Source organism: Zingiber officinale, chromosome 9A (genome assembly GCF_018446385.1).
Source record: "Zingiber officinale cultivar Zhangliang chromosome 9A, Zo_v1.1, whole genome shotgun sequence".
Lineage (NCBI taxonomy): Eukaryota > Viridiplantae > Streptophyta > Magnoliopsida > Zingiberales > Zingiberaceae > Zingiber > Zingiber officinale.
Window position 1 is genome coordinate 132,045,775 of NC_056002.1, and position 16,221 is coordinate 132,061,995.

Consider the following 16,221-nt stretch of genomic DNA (forward strand, 5'->3'; position numbering starts at 1 on the left):
ATATCAAATTAGATTTTTATAGAGTTTTAAAAAGTCATGTGATATTCAAACTTGACTTTTTAAAACTATATGAAAATCTTTTGGTATCTAAAGTTCCAATAGATTTTCATTGATTTTTTTAGAAATCCTTGAATATAAATTTTAACCAGCTCTCCAAAATATTGTGTACAATTTTAAAAATAAAATAAAAAATCTTTTCCTCAAATTTTTATAGACTTAAAATCATTTTAATTTTTTATAAATAAATTCTTTCTCTTCCTGTTCCTCAATTTTGATTATTATTTGATCTTAAAGGCTCAGTCCTTGTTCAACCTCTTGGCGGCCTGCATCAACCTCTCAACATATATTTCATGTGAAGCTGAGAGTCCTCTGAAATGTCGTTCTCTGACATTATAATGGCAAAAGAATGAATTAGAACGACTGGAATAGAACAGTAGCCGCTTGCAGTCTTTTCTCCGGTGGTGACTCACAGCGGCGACATGTAGGCGGAGATTTTTTTCTCCAGTTGCTCGTGATGGGAAACAATGAATGTCATCCGGTAAAGTTTGCGGTGGGCTGGAAAGAAGGAAAACAAATAGAAAAATTGTTTGAGGCGGTCGATGATGCTTCTGTCAACTACTTGCGAGCAGGTCGAAGTCGATTTGAACGGTGGCACTGTGCGTAGAGGGAAGAGAAACTTGAGATAGTAGATTTTAGTATAAAATATATATTAATAAATTAAATTAATTCTCAACTTAATTAATAGATAATTTAATAAAGTCTAATGAAATTCGACCTAAAAATATTCTATAAAATTTATTAAATTTTAAAAATTCCTAAATAAATTTTATATATTTATATTTATTTGTTTTAATAATATTATTACTAATCAAATTAATGATAATATTATTAATTTTATTACTAATCAAATTTATCAACTTAACATTTTATTAAAAGTTTGACCAAATTAAAAGGTTGACCCACTTTTAAGCTTAATTTAGATCAAAATTATAAATAAAAATATTTAAAATTATTATAATGTTGTTGGATTTAAAATTATATTATTAAAGTTTTTTTTTAAAAGTGAGACGTTATCTTCTCTAAGAGTGTCAATTCGGGTGGGTCGGGTCGGGTTGAATTTTTTTAAACCCAACTCGAATCCGAAACCCCTAAACCCGAACCCGACCAACCCAAACCCGACCCAGATAACCAAAAAATTCAATTCAAAATAACTTTTTTTTTTGACTATTTTTCTTATAATTCTTCACTTTTATCCCAATACTATATCATTATCATACTAACATTGATATTAATATATATAAAAACTTCTTAATTTTCAAAATAAAATTTGATTTAACCCCCAAAAATTAAATAAACCTTATATTTGGGTCAAGCCAGGTCAACCCGAGTCAACCCGACCCAACCCAATCCAAAAATTTTCAATCCGAAAACCCTCCAACTCGAACCCAAAAATACCCAGCCCTTGATTTTTTTCGCATCTCGGGTTGGGTCGTCGGGTCGGGTTCATTTTTTACACTCCTAATCTTCTCTTTGTTTTTAGCCAAAACAAGATAAAAATAAAAAAAGTTAAATTTTTTTTTGGACAAGTATGCTATTTATTATTTTATTAAAAAATAAATTTAATTAGTTATTTTAGGTTTTGTTTGTAAATAAATATCGTGCAAGACTATGATCGCTTACATTTTCCAAGATTGAATACATTGCAAAAAAAAGTTAAGAGAAGAATAAGTTCACTGATTAATTAATAGGATAAACTCATCTTTTAAATTATTTTATCAAGTTTTTAAAATGAAGTTATTTAATAATATTCATTTAGGTTTTAAAAATTTATTAATCGAAATGAAATAATCAACCTACTTATTACACACTTTATAGGACATATACAAAAAAAAAAATTAGGATTAGTTAAAGGTGATGTATGATACACACGATTACTCACTAATTAGCTAAACTTAGGCCTTTTGCAATAATATTAATACCAAGGAAACTTCCACGAAGCGCGAACAGAAGGTTGTGCGGTATCACGACGTTGTGTGGTAGTTCCATATGAAGTTTTAGGAACATCTTCAATGGTCATAGATGATTTTGAAGTATCATGGCGTTGGGGGGTAGTTCCATTTGAAGCTTTAGGAGTATCTTCAGTAATCATAGTTGATTTTGAAGTATAGTCAAGTTGTGTGGTAGTTCTGATTGAAGCTTTAGGAGTATCTTCGGTAATCATAGTTGATTTTGAAGTATAGTCAAGTTGTGTGGTAGTTCCGATTGAAGCTTTCGGAGTGTCTTCGGTGGCCGTAGTTGATCTTGGGCCCCTTTGTTTCATTGTGCTGGTGAGTCCCTCCAATTCCTGAAATTCACAATTTTGAATGATAAGCCGATACCAAGATTGAATCAAACTAGGCAATTACTATGGCACACCATGCTGATAATTATACTGATTCAATATGCCCGATCTAAATTTTCTTTTAAAAACTTCACAATCAAAAAAGATGATACACAAAAGAAAGAAATGAACATGCAAACCTTTAGGCCTGAAACAGATATAATGGTAGTCGAACGCACAACCTGAAGAGCCATCAGGTTAGTTTCGATATCAGTTAGGGTAACAATAAGAAGTTAACACTAACATGAACACTGCTCACCCTACGGTTCTCGAGAGCTGTATATGATGAGGCTGATGCTGCTGGTTTTGATTCTGAGGATGATGCAGGTTTGATGGACAAAGGTGTCGATGAGATAGTCTGGTTTCAGGGTAAGAAAGCATATTAATAGATGCAATAGCAATTATGACGATATCAAGCTTAATAGGCTAATCTAGCTAATGAGATCAATGCCAAACATGAAATAAGCGTTCGAATACAAAATAGAGAGTTAATGAAGTTTCTTGCCTGAATAAGTTCCTTTTTTCTGTTTTGTTCTACAAGCTTTCTATTTCTCTCTTGCTCTAAGAGTCTTTTATTTCTTTCTTCCTCTAAGCGCTTGACGACTCTGCAAAGATTATAGACTCCTGTAGATGTCTTTTCCTAAAATGCGATATGTTTTCACCGAATCAGATGACGGTTGAAAAACCAACAGATTAAAAAAAAAAGTATGTATGCATGCCTGAGTTCCTTCGATCCGTTCAAGCTTTGTATCCTGATGCATGACAGAGTTCAGATATCAGTATGTGATCTTCGAGAATGGATTTCCTTGTGCTTAAGATAATTTTATGAAACAAAATAGACGGTAACTACCAGATCCTGAACAGCACGCTGGAAAGCTTCCAAATCCGTATGAGCCAAATTCAGGTCCTTATGTAGCTCTACCACCTCCAGAAACATAACGGGAGATGAGCATGCTTATCGGTCGAAAGACAATGAAAGCTATAATGTCTAACCTCATCTTTGGTTGCAACTGTAAGCTCCTTGCACTCCTGCAATTTCTTATCTACCTGATTAATCTTTGATGTTAAGTGTCGCTTGGCAGCCTATCAAACAGCAGATTATTAAAGTCAAGCTGTGGAAGATGACAATCAAAATTTTTTCTCCATACACACTAGTCATGCGAGAAATTTCCCTTTTGAAAGACATACCCCAATAGACGATGATAGAAGATCTAGCTGTCGGCCAATGCGATTGCGAGATTCAGTGAAGCCTCGCTGTGTCACGAACATCATATCTGAGAGTTTCCATCCCTAGGCAGCGTGAATATTAGCATTTATTAGGAGGAAAAGGTAATATTCAAAAGTTTCAGATATCATTCGACAACTTGCAAAAAAATAAACAAAAAAATTGATCGAAAAACTAATCTCGGCCCAAGAATAACCGAACGTAATCTCTCATTCACTAATCTATTTGACTTGGGCATTTAAACCTTTGACACAATCTATGTCTGAAGGAATATCATATTAGGCCCCATGGACCACTAAACTTTTTCTCAGATTCCTACCATACAACTGCGACTCAGTCATATAACCCTGATTTGTTCATTTGGTCTATTTTTTATAAACTTTTTCTCATACTACTAATTTATAAGACAGAGATGACAATTGTGTCAGGTAAACCTGTGATTGTCTATAGACATTAGACAGAAATGACAAGCTCACCATCCAAAGTAAACATTAGTACCAATGGATAGTCTATTTAAGGTAGTACACAAAGTCAAGGTCAGGAATTTGCATTTAAGGGCGTGGTGCATAACATTTCATAGTACTAGCTGAGGACAACCGTAATGTAATTAACTTCAATTAACATTAATCTAAAATTGTTGTTGTGTGACCTGGAAGTCATGGGGTTCGAGTCGCGGAAACAGCCTCTTGCAAAGCAGGATAAATACTATGTACAATAAACCCTTCCCCAGGACCCCACATTGACGGGAGCTTCGTGCACAGGACTGTCCTTTTAACATTAATCTAAAATGAAGAAACTAAAGTTTGATACTCTAAATCCTACGATATAAAAAAAAGAAAAATCAAACGTAGCGTCCAAATTTAGAATATCAAACTCGGGTTTACTCAAAATGAGAAAAAGGATCTTAGGGTCTTCAAACAAATACAAACCTTCAAATAAAATATTAATCTTACCATTGTCTATGTGCCATGAAGGGGGAGTCTTGGCGCAAGTGGTTACTGTGTGACCTAGAGGTCAGGGGTTCGAGTCTCAGAATCAGCCTCTTGCAAAGCAAGGTAAGGCTATAGACAATAGACCTTTCTTTGAAACCCCGCATTGACACGCACCGGACTGCCCTTTATTGTCTATGTGCCCCGAAGATCCTGCCCCTAGTAATGAATTGTAAGTGGTACAACCACAATAGGAACCACTAACTAGACGAAAACAGGTTATAAACTCATCTAGCTAATAATGAACCATGTTGAGTGAATTGGTTCGACAAATCAAAGGACATTAGCATGCAGCTGTTGTCATAAAAGGACCGAATTATATGCTGCAACCCATGTGTCAAATCATTCAAATGTTTAGTAGAAGCACATGACATCCAGCTTCTTTGAAACAGGTAGCATATCTCAGAAGGAAATTCTTGTTAATCTTTAGTGTCATTGAGAAGAAACAATAAAGCCTACCTTCCACCAAATGATGACGTATCCAAGAGCTCCAATAACAATGATAGTTGTAACACTAAATCTTCCAGAACCTGTAATTTACATTGACATATCAGCAGAAAGAATTGTTCAAAATAAATGATGAAAACAAAACTACATAGTCAGGGAAAATCAAACAAAAGCTGAATAATGTGTTAGGGTTAATAATTGTACATGAATCAATGCAATACAATTTTGTCTATTCATTTGGATCCAAAGGGGGTTCTCTCCTATGGTCAGAGTTTCTGATTTACTCCTTATTGAGGGGGAGGATATTGACATGAGGAACATGCTTGTGGTCTCCCCCGTCTTGCTCTCAACCCAGAAATCCACAAGACTATGTCCTTCATCCAACCAAGTATACATTGTTGATGTGTGTAGTCAACAACGAAGAAGGATGATGAGCATTACAACAGCAGTACAGGTAATGGAATGAGCTACATGGTCTTTCATGTTGAACAAGACTCCCCATTATCTGGCAGCAATCTTTTATACAGAACATGGAGACAAACAAAGGCAATCTAACTATGGAAAACAGTAAAAGTTCATCAACCGATAGTTTTATGTGTGTGAATGAATGAGAGAGTGTGCATTAACAAAATGAAATCAACTAAGTATTAAAGACATGGTTTGTGACAGTGCAACATACAATCAGATTGTAATGGTAAAAAGTACATTTTTCACTGATGCACATCTACAAGTAATGAGCAATGTAAATAACCTGATCCTGAACCAGTTATGACTGTAACTGATGTTGATTTACCCAAAAGTTGTAACTGCTCCCTCAAAGTATTAACCTGTAAACATTAGCACACTGTCAACAAAATTGCAAATTAACTATATACATATAGAAATTATGGTCAGGGATACTGGCAAAAGTGACATTGGCATTGGATGAATCATCCAAAAAAAAGGGCAGCCCGGTGCACGAAGCTCCCGCTATGCGGGGTTCTGGGGAAGGATCCATTGTACGCAGTCTTACCCTGCTTTTTGCAAAAGGTTATTTTCAGGATTCGAACCCGTGACCTTTTGATCACAAAGCAATAATTTTACCGTTGCGCCAAGGCTTCCCTTCGGATGAATCATCCAACAAAGCTAAAAATTACAAGATAGGAAAATATATTCTTATTCAAAAGCTTCCTAAAAGTCTTCTTGATAGACCAATCCGAATATTTTTTATCTTTGAGCCATTAGACCAATCGAAAATTTTCATACTAGAAAGCTGATGATTCCATCAAGAGCCAATATGTTGTTCATACATCAGTGTAGCTTTTGTAATTGGTTCCCCTCTAAGACAAAGTTTAAAGCAACTTCTATTTTGTAGATAATATTTTTTTCCTACTTCGCAATACTCTTTCCATGTACTGAAAAAAGTACAACTCAACCAACTTAGAAATTTATCAATTACAATGGACAACCAAATGCACAGATGTCTTCGAATGATTGAAATCTAATTTTGTTCATTTGAAACATCTGAATAGGAGGATGATGGATACCATGATAGTGATTCTGCAAATGATCCCAATGTAATTTTGGATTTCCTAACCAAATAGCTACACTACAACCATTTTACATTGATAATGTTCCAAGTTAGGTAAAATGAATTTATTACCCATAGTGATTGTTTAATTGGATGCTATATAATATTTAGGGTGAGACAAAGGTAAAATTTTCATTAAACTTTCAAGCATTAATTGTTTACCTTCAAGGACCAAAATCCAACATACAGATATAACTGAGAATTATGCAAGTTGCAACAGTGAAAATACTTATAACTACAAACATGATCTAGTGAGAACTATAAGCATGGCATATTAACCTCAGCTAACAGAAAATCTGATTGTGGCTTGCTTGTGGATCGGGTGCCATTTTTCTCTTGTTGAGAAAGCATAGTGACAATCTGTTAAAAAAAGAAATTACAAATAGTTAGACAAGGACTAGCTGGTCACTTCCTGGTAAAGCATTAAAATGAATCATACAAGACAATCGAGAATTTTGTTTCAAATAGAGTAGAGTTTGGACAGTATACCTTAAAAGCACCAGAAAAAAGTCTTGTAACATCAAGTAATTGCCAATCCATTGGGAGCGCAGTCCCAATTATACCTGCAAAACAACCAATTCATATTGTAGGAATTGGGTATATATAGTCTCATGATAAAACTCTAAATCTGGAACTACTAATGTAGGACTAGTTCCTCTTGACCAATAGCCCTATTAGTATGATAATACCTCTAACACTCGCCCTTAAGGTGAAGCATAAATGTACATATACCTCTCACACGCAGAAACAGATTGATCTTATGCTATTTACAATCAACTTATCTATGAAGACCTATTCGGTAATACATGAAATTTGCAATGCTACTCTTACTGCATAAAGCATTGAAACAACACACTGTAATATCTGCATCAACAACTTCAGCAAACCTTTTCAATGAACCAGCTTTAAAGTAAAAAAAGGAAGTGAAAAAAAGTCCACTTTAACTGATATATTAAATTCTTCCTACTAAAATCATCCCCATAACCCATAAAAACGTTTTTTTAGAGATACTATTGCTCTTGCTAGCAACAAATGCTACTTTAGTATGCTATTACATTCGTCGTCGTTAAAAAAATCAACAATCCATTAAGAAAGCACCGATCCTCTGGGCCAAGACCAAATTATCGCCAAGAGATTAATGACAAATGAAGGAATTCAATGGGAGACACGTAGAACCCCGCTACTTACGGATGAGAGATATAGATGAAAAAAGGGTACCTGCTCCAAGGACGATTGCAAGCTTCGAAAGCACCATGGTATATCCAAAAAAAAAATCCTCCTAAACCCTCAAAGGGCCCCTTCAACCAACGCTCTTTCGCTATCGCCGGTACGAGAGTAAAGTTCTCAAGTAGATCACCGATGGCGGCGTCGCCGGCGCGCCGAACTCTCGGAGCCAATGCTCAAGTGTAGATCCCAGGTTGCTCTCGGGCTTCCGTTCGTGCCCTTTTATAGTAGTCATCACGAAAATATCGCGCACGGTATTTTGATCGTCTCGCAATTAATCCTAGCCGTAGGATTGCGTCGCGGCCATGCGTAGATTTCATGATCAACGGTACAAATTTAATTGGAATCCCTAATAGTTGTGGGGTGTCAACCGGGTCGGGTCGGGTCGAGTCGGGTCAGCTTACGCAAAGGACTAGGTCTTAACGAGCACAATTAAAGCTTAATTAGGCTAGACAAACTTGAGATAATTATATTTATGAACTCATATACAACACAAGTTCTCAATTGGCATACAAATTTTAGATATAATTTAAAAAAACAATTATCTCTAAATAATTAGTTTTTTTAATTATAAATTAACATTTTTTAAAATATTCCTATGATTTTTTTAAAAAAAATTAAAATCCGGTGTGGTGAAGATAGTTGGCACCATGTGATATAGTCAAGCCAACGGTCAAGCTGAGCTGGAAGTCAAGTCAAACCAAGCTCGAGTCAAGACAAGCAGAGCTCGAGTTAGATCAGACCGAGCTTGGGTCAAGTCGACCCCGCTAGAAGACCTCAAATCAACTCTGTCCAATTCACATTCAAGTTTGGTCCGCCCCAATTTACAACTTTGATTTGATGCAGCGATTATTGGAGCGAGCGCTGATCACTAAGGCTGATTTACAAGGAAGCCAACTTAACAAAAGTTGACTCAACCAAAGTCCGACATGAAGGAAGTCGATTTGATTGAAGTCCAACCCAAAGGAAGGGCAGCCTACTTGAAGATTGAAGTCTGACCCGAAAGAGGTCGTCCTGATTGAAGTCTGTTCCCTCGGATGGATCTAATGGCTAGTACATGAGGTGTTACCATCAATGAAGTTTGGGGTTCGAATCTCGGTAAAGCCGAGGTAAATATCTCCCTGATGTGTTAGTCATTATTCTAAAGACTAGTAGCCGCCCGTGATTTACCTCCTCCGTGTTTACCCTGGGACGAATTGGCGAGAGCGTTGGGGGCGAACGTATTCGCTTTTTGCCACCAATGATTGAAGTCTGTCCTGAAAGAAATCAATCTAATTGAGGTAAATCACAATGATTTGTGCCCTACCAAATCCAAGGTTCGATCACCTCAAATAATAAATTTTCATCTACTTACCACTTCAGCTATGTTTAAGGGCTTCAAGTTCAGGGCGACCCCGTGGATCATCCGAGATGGCATGGGGCGGAAGTTGCTGCAAGGAGGTTTCAGGTCGAAACTCAGTGGCAACGAGGGAATAAATTCCCTATCCCTGTATCCCATCCGGTCCGTCCCATGTTAGCTCGGGTGCTACGATTTACCTCCCTCACAATAACCGTGGGTCCGATTGGTGGGGGCCATGAGGGTGAGGGTTTCATCTTTTGCTGCAAGGGCTTCAAGTTCAGGGCACAAAACCATAATAAGATAGCCTAAAAAAAGGGCGGGCCTCCTACAACATTAAGGGACTTCAAATACAAACACATGACAATTGTTTTCTCGATACCGAAGAGATCCACTTCGATCGTAAACAATGCTTTACTTTTAAAATCACTTCGGGCTCCATCTACAAATTCCACCATCTTTCGCAAATCAATCACAATTTGCACAACCTCAAGAAGGGGTACATATCGAAGTTTCGATCAGTAGGAAGTGTGGAGTTCGGGTATCAAAATGAGAACTTTTGGCATTAGTATCATAGGAATGCCCCGAAATCTCCACACGAGCATTTGCCGTCGGTAAACCGGTGGAGCCGCTTGCTATCCCTCACAATGATCTCTCTTTTGGTTATTGTAGTAAAGAACTTCACTAAATTATGGCAGTCCCTGCACATTGTGATGTTCTTGACGACTCGTACGGTTGCCCCTTCGGTCGTATTGATCATACCGAAAGCGATGGCCAATCTTTCGCTATGGTGCTTGATGGTGGAAGAGCCATTCGAGCTTTCTTCATCCTCCTTGACCGAGAACTCGACACTTTTGTAAGGAACATACCCCAGGCTCGTTGCTTCTCGAAGCAAATTCTCCAATAAATTGTACATCTCGGTGCTCTGAGGGTGTGATTTGTCGTTGGCTAGGAAGAAAGAAACTTGGCCTTTGATGCTAATCCAGCTTCGATCTCGTATGATTCCGATGTTCTCGTCTTTCATCAGACTTCTCACTTTAGCAACATCCTGCCACCTCTCAGCCGATATGTACATGTTCAGCAGCAACACATATGTCTCGATCCCTTTCGGTTTGATCTCGAGCAACTTCTCTGCAGCATAAAATCCTAGGTCCTTGTTGCCGTGGCTTCGACACCCGGCGATCAAAATCGACCAAATGATCTCATTTGGTTGAAAATCCATCTTGTCTACGAATGCAAAAGCATCCTCCAGCCGGCCTCGTCTGACAAACATATCGATCATGCAAGCATAATGGTCCATAACAGGCCTGATCCCGTACTCATCTGTCATCATGTCGAAATAATACTCAGCCTCATCGATCATGCCTGCGTGGCTACAGGCAGATAGCACGCCGACGAAGGTGACTTGGTTAGGCCTTACACCGGCCGACCTCATGTTCTCGAAGAGTCGTATCGCTTCCTTAGGACGACCATGCTGTGAGTAGCAGGTGAGCATAGAAGTCCAAGATATCAAGGTCCTTGTCGACATCTCCAAAAATGCTCTGATTGCATCCTCAATGCAACCACATTTGTTATACATGTTCAGTAATGCACTACTCACGACGACATCCGATAAATACCCGGTCTTGACGGTCTGAGCATGAATCTGCTCTCCTTGCTCTAAAGCCAGAAGGCTGCTGCAAACGGTTAGAATGCTCGAAAAGCTAAAGAGATCCGGCTTTGTCCCTGACCGATTGAGTTTCTGAAACACTTTGAGTGCCTCAAAGCCACTGAGGTTGGATTTGATATCATCTTTTGCCCAATTCATCCTCTGAGCATGGCCGGCGATCATCGCATTCCATGTGATCAGACTAACTCTATCCATTTCGTCGAACAATCTCCTCGCCTCAGTGATCTCGCCGCATTTCTGATACAAGTAGATGGTTGAATTCTTCACAGGAAGCTGCTGCTCGCATCCAAATTTGATGCAGAAAGAGTGAATTTGCTTCCCCAGACCGAGATCCCGAACCATGCAGCACAAGCTCAACACACTCGTTAGAGTATACTCGTTTGGCTCGACATTTTCAGAGAGCATATTGGCGAAGATACTCAGACCCAATTCGGGATAGCCATTGTCGCCGCAAGATGAGATGGCCGTGGTCCAAGATATCACATTCTTGTCGGGAATTCTTTCAAACACTTTCAAACAAGATTCAAAGCTTCCGCATTTGGAGTATAAGCTGCAAAGTGAGTTGCCCATGCTTGTTTCAGATTCAGCCCCATACTTAATCACATAGCCATGAACTTGTTTACCGATCTCGATCGAGCTGAGAGCGCAGCATGCGCTCAGAACAGCTCCGATCGTGAAGCTCGTCGGATAACACTCCGATTCAAGTAAGTGAAGAAACACTCCGATGGCGTCAGTGGGCTGAGAATTGTGAACGTAGCCAGTGATCATCGCCGTCCAAGCGACGACATTTCTGCGGGGCAATGTGACAAACACCTTGCGAGCGTATTCCGTCGAGCCGCATTTCATGTACAAATTGACGAGGGACGTCGACAGAAAGGTCTCTTGATGGAAGCCGGTCTTAATAATGTGAGCGTGGACGACTCCGGCGTCGGGAAGTGACTTGGTCTCGACGCACCGCTGCAGAAGGGGAACGTAGAAGGCGGACTCGACGGCCGTCCGATCTCTCAGCAGAGCTAGAGCTTCCTGCGCGTCGAGAGGCGGCGCCGAGGCCTCCAGGATACCTTCCGCCGCCGGCGGGCTTCTCTGGTAAGCCAATTTCTGCATCAAAATGAAATATTTATCCCCAAATTGTAGGAATTAGAGTGTTCGGTGTGGCGTTCAGCGGGGAGGAGGAGGAGATGAGCGGTACCTTTTCTAGAGGGACGGCGGACGCCGGGAGGAGCTTCCGGGGGTCGGAGTCGAGCCTGTGCAGGGTGGCGCCGCCGACTGCGAGAGAAGGCAGGGACGCCATGGAGCAAGGGAGGAGATGGAGTGGAGGTCGTTGAGGTTGGCATTTCGCTCAGCTCTGCAGCTTTGTGGCGTGCGTGAGCTGTGGCGATAAGGGACGCAATCTTGTGGCTACGCCTTGCTATTCGCCGAAGAGATGGTGGGACCCACTTGCCACGTAGGTTATTCCACCGTGGCTATTTTTAAATGAGTAATGATGCAGAACGGCGAACGACGTGGCTCCGACGTATCAATTTCTAGCTCAGTCTAGTGAATGAACCTTCTTTCCCCTTAACATCTAGCCCTGAAACGAAGTCTAATTCGTTGAAAATTCTCCTTTCTCTTCCTGTCAGTGAGCCGGTGAAGAGAATAGAATCATCGGACGAAGGAACTCAGCCATTGGAGTGAAATCGCGTCTCCCTTGCTCCCAACGAAAAATTACAGCGAACTGAGCGAAGGAAGCTGCAAATTCTTCGATTGTTTCTTTGTTATTTTAGATTGAGCATGATTATCTAATTTTACTAGAAATTCTTTCATGATATACCACAGATATAAACGATGATGAAAATCCAGAAATATTTTTGGCATTGTTATGTGATTATAGTCTTTGGAGTATGTCCGAGCATTTGTCAAGCATAATTTGAATAACCATATAAATATTTTTGAATTTTCGTTTGATAATAATCCATAGCTAAGCAAAATAAATTGACCATGATGATTCATTCCAATAAAATAAACAAATGATATGTGATAACTATTAGTCAAATATATTGTATCAAAATCATGACATCAAAAAAGTAATCATATGCATCCCTACATCTTGCATCTGTCCAAGAAAATATTTCTTGTTCAAAATTCTCTATCTGTATAAAGCACATAAAACAAGTTTGAGTTTAACTTTACATGCGGCAAATATAAGTACTCAAGGTTTCAACATCTCCATCCCCTAACCTCAACCTTCTAACTTCTAAAATATAATTTTTTATACTTTCTCTCGTGAATAAAAATTCTCCTAGCCTCTAGTCTCAATTATAAATGAATGAAAATTTTTACTCAAAGTTATTCTAGTTTGATCATTTAATTCTAATTTCCTTTTGTAAAAGAATTTAATACTTTATTATATTTAAAATGTCGTAATTTTCTAAGCCTCAAGATATGATTATATTTAAGGTAGATACTAATTATCACAAAGTTTTATCATTATGAATAACAACATTAATTTTAGTTTTGTAATTCGTTTTAGCAAAAGGTTTAGGGTATAAAATAATTTTTACCTGAGATAACGTCTTACCATATTTGACATATCCAATAGAAAAATATTTTTATTTTTCATCATCTTTATTTTTTCCACCTAATTTAAAAAATCCCGAAACCAACATTTTGAGTATAAGATTTAAAAAAATTACGGACCTCTTTTTCAGATGAAAAAGTTATTTCTTTCAAATCCGTTACATTAGCAACCCACCTAATGCCTGCCCATAAAAAAAAAAAGTTATTCTTTGAAAAAGTTATTCCAATCTTAAGAATCTTGATTTCGTTTAAAGTAAATGGGTCTTTATGCTCATGCTCGTTGTTATTCTTATAAAAATTCAAGGTATGTAAGTATTTTAAACATAACTTATTTACTAGTCACTAAGAATAGAGGGTAGAATATACAGAAGCCCCCAAAAAATTGTTGAATCAATGTAAATACTTTTATGTACGCAGTTGTCACTCCGAATATTATAGCACTCTTAATCCAAAAGAAACTTAATTCTCAACTATTTTCCAACCCAATAATTAAAAAGATTGAACAATTTAATACATATCTAGAGGTTGTATGTTGGGACAATTTTCCTAGGTCAAGTTTAATCAATTTGACTAAGCTTAAGTTGAGTCAAGCTTGAGTCGGGATTTGAGTTTTAATGTTTGACAATATAAGTGGTTATGGAGATGGTCAAAGGGTTGACCAGGTTGATGAAAATATAAGTCAAGCAGGTCAAGGTTGACAGGAGATTTGATTAGGAAAGTCCTAACTGGATGTTAGGCATTTGAAAAGTCCTGGTGAGAAGCCAAGCAACAGGAAAGTCCTAGTGAGGACCTAGGCAAGGGAAAGTCTTGGTGAGAAGCCAGGCAACAGGAAAGTCCTAGTGAGGAGCTAGGCAGGAGAAAGTCTTGGTGATGAGCCAGGCAATTGGAAAGTCCTGGTGAGGAGCCAGGCAAGTGGAAAGTCCTGGTTGTTGGTGCAACCTTAGGTCAAGGTTGACCTGGTTGACCTGACTCGAGTTGACCTGACTCGAGTTGTATTTTGATGTTTGACTTAGGAAAATTGTTGGTGCAACCTTAGGTCAAGGTTGACCTAGTTGAGTTGTATTTTGATGTTTGACACTCGTGGAAGAGTTGTATTCTTGAAATGGGACAAGAATAGATGTTTGGGAGATTATTGGTGCAACCGTAGGTCAAAGTTGACCTGGTTGACCTGATTCGGAAAAGAGTCCAAGTATGGAGACTTGGTACGGAAAAGTCCAAGTGTGGAGACTTGGCACTGGAAAAGTCCAAGTATGGAGACTTGGCACGGAGAAGTCCAAGCAGGGAGCTTGGCACGAGGGAAAGTCCTAACTGGGATGTTAGGCAGGTGGAAAGTCCTGGTGAGTGAAGCCAGGCAGTGGGAAAGTCCTAACTGGGATGTTAGGCAGTGTGAAAAGTCCTGGTGAGTGAAGTCAGGCAGTGGGAAAGTCCTAACTGGGATGTTAGGCAGTTGGAAAGTCCTGGTGAGTGAAGTCAGGCAGTGAGAAAGTCCTAACTGGGATGTTAGACAGTTGGAAAGTCCTGGTGAGTGAAGCCAGGCAGTGAGAAAGTCCTAACTGGGATGTTAGGCAGTGTGGAAATCCTGGTGAGTGAAGCCAGGTAAAAACCCTAGTAAGTGAAGCTAGGTGAAAGTCCTGGTGAGTGAAGCCAGGCAAGGGAAAATCCAGATGGATCAAGGGTGATCGGACATCTGGTGTTGGGAAGGTCAAATAGGTCAAGGGAGTGACCGGATACTTGACACGAAGAGAAAAGTCCAAGTGGGTCAAAGGGATTGACTGGACACTTGGTTGGGAGTCTTAGCAGGTCAAGGGAGTGACCGGATGCTAAGCATGATGTACCAACAGGTCAAGGTTGACCGGATGTTGATTTGGGAGACTTGGGACTTGGTTTGGGCAAAAACCAAGCTCTGGATCGGTTCGCAGACCGATCCAGTGATACGTTTGTGTATCTGATCGGTCTGGTGACCAATCAGATAACAAACAGAAGGCTGTGGGCTTACTGATCGGTCTGGGACCGATCAGCATGGAGCCTGATCGGTCCCCGAGACCGATCAGGGACGCTACCACCTGAGGTGGGATCGGTCCAGGGACCGATCAGATTCCACACAGAGAGTTGGGCAACTCTCTGTGAAGCCTTCTGATCGGTCTGGGGACCGATCAGCACAGGGCCTGATCGGTCCCCACGACCGATCAGGTAAGGCCCAGACCGATCAGGGTGAAGCCTGATCGGTCTGGATCTAGCCGTTGTGAGTAACAACGGCTAGGTTCTGCATCTTCTGTCTTTGTTGCAGGTTCTTCGCAGGCACAGGTGATATAAAGAGGTCGAGGGCTACAGGGCTGAGGAGCTTTTTTGATTCTCTCCTTCTTCAAGCTTGCTGCTGCTTGCGTTCTGAGCTTTGTTTGAGCTCTCCCCAGTAAGCTTCGTGTGAGCTTCCAGTCGACGGTCAGCTGCTGCTGTTGTCCGAGAAGTTGTTGCTTCACAAGCAGTCGACGAGAAGGCGAGTTAGTATTTGTACATTGTTCTTGTCTTTCTACTTGTATTTCTGTACTCTCCTTACTTGCTGTTGCAAGAGTGTGTTGTGGCGAGGTTTCTCCACCCAGAAGGAGTTTGTATTAGCCGGTCCTCCGGGGACTCATCCACCGACGGATTGACAGGCTTCGTCCACCTTACGGACACGCCGAGGAGTAGGAGTTTATCTCCGAACCTCGTTACATCGGTTTGTTTGAGGTTTGTCTTCTTTCCTTTCGTTTCTGTGTTTATTTTCCGCTGCGCTAACACGTTTTGTAGAAACGCGACGATTTGGGGTCGGCTATTCACACCCCCCCTCT

The 16,221-nt window shown here is 39.7% G+C and overlaps 2 protein-coding genes across 2 annotated transcripts; both read right to left on the bottom strand.

Moving 5' to 3' along the window:
* Positions 1 to 1,887: 1,887 nt before the first annotated feature.
* Positions 1,888 to 8,156, bottom strand: LOC122020526. Its single transcript, XM_042578490.1, has 13 exons — positions 7,830 to 8,156; positions 7,101 to 7,174; positions 6,891 to 6,971; positions 5,793 to 5,868; positions 5,054 to 5,124; positions 3,569 to 3,670; positions 3,374 to 3,463; positions 3,231 to 3,305; positions 3,100 to 3,132; positions 2,886 to 3,020; positions 2,640 to 2,738; positions 2,521 to 2,562; positions 1,888 to 2,344 (listed from the first exon to the last, which is right to left on the bottom strand). The coding sequence occupies exons 1-13, from the start codon at positions 7,864 to 7,866 to the stop codon at positions 1,973 to 1,975; spliced, it is 1,287 nt and encodes a 428-aa protein (XP_042434424.1). The 5' UTR covers positions 7,867 to 8,156; the 3' UTR covers positions 1,888 to 1,972.
* Positions 8,157 to 8,437: 281 nt separating this feature from the next.
* LOC122020524 (putative pentatricopeptide repeat-containing protein At5g52630) lies at positions 8,438 to 12,203 on the bottom strand. The gene is made up of 2 exons (XM_042578486.1): positions 12,030 to 12,203; positions 8,438 to 11,938 (listed from the first exon to the last, which is right to left on the bottom strand). Exons 1-2 carry the CDS (start codon positions 12,129 to 12,131, stop codon positions 9,743 to 9,745), a joined length of 2,298 nt encoding a protein of 765 aa, XP_042434420.1. The 5' UTR covers positions 12,132 to 12,203; the 3' UTR covers positions 8,438 to 9,742.
* Between the last annotated feature and the right edge of the window lie 4,018 nt (positions 12,204 to 16,221).

Excerpts from the sequence above, each read along its gene's own strand:
- LOC122020526 (XM_042578490.1), bottom strand. The coding sequence starts at position 7,866 with ATGGTGCTTTCGAAGCTTGCAATCGTCCTTGGAGCAG. Across the intron at positions 2,739-2,885 it reads GAAAAAAGGAACTTATTCAG|ACTATCTCATCGACACCTTT; the intron begins GCAAGAAACTTC and ends CCCTGAAACCAG. Across the intron at positions 2,345-2,520 it reads TATCTGTTTCAGGCCTAAAG|GAATTGGAGGGACTCACCAG; the intron begins GTTTGCATGTTC and ends TGTGAATTTCAG.
- LOC122020524 (XM_042578486.1), bottom strand. The coding sequence starts at position 12,131 with ATGGCGTCCCTGCCTTCTCTCGCAGTCGGCGGCGCCACCCTGCACAGG. Across the intron at positions 11,939-12,029 it reads CCGCCGTCCCTCTAGAAAAG|AAATTGGCTTACCAGAGAAG; the intron begins GTACCGCTCATC and ends ATTTTGATGCAG.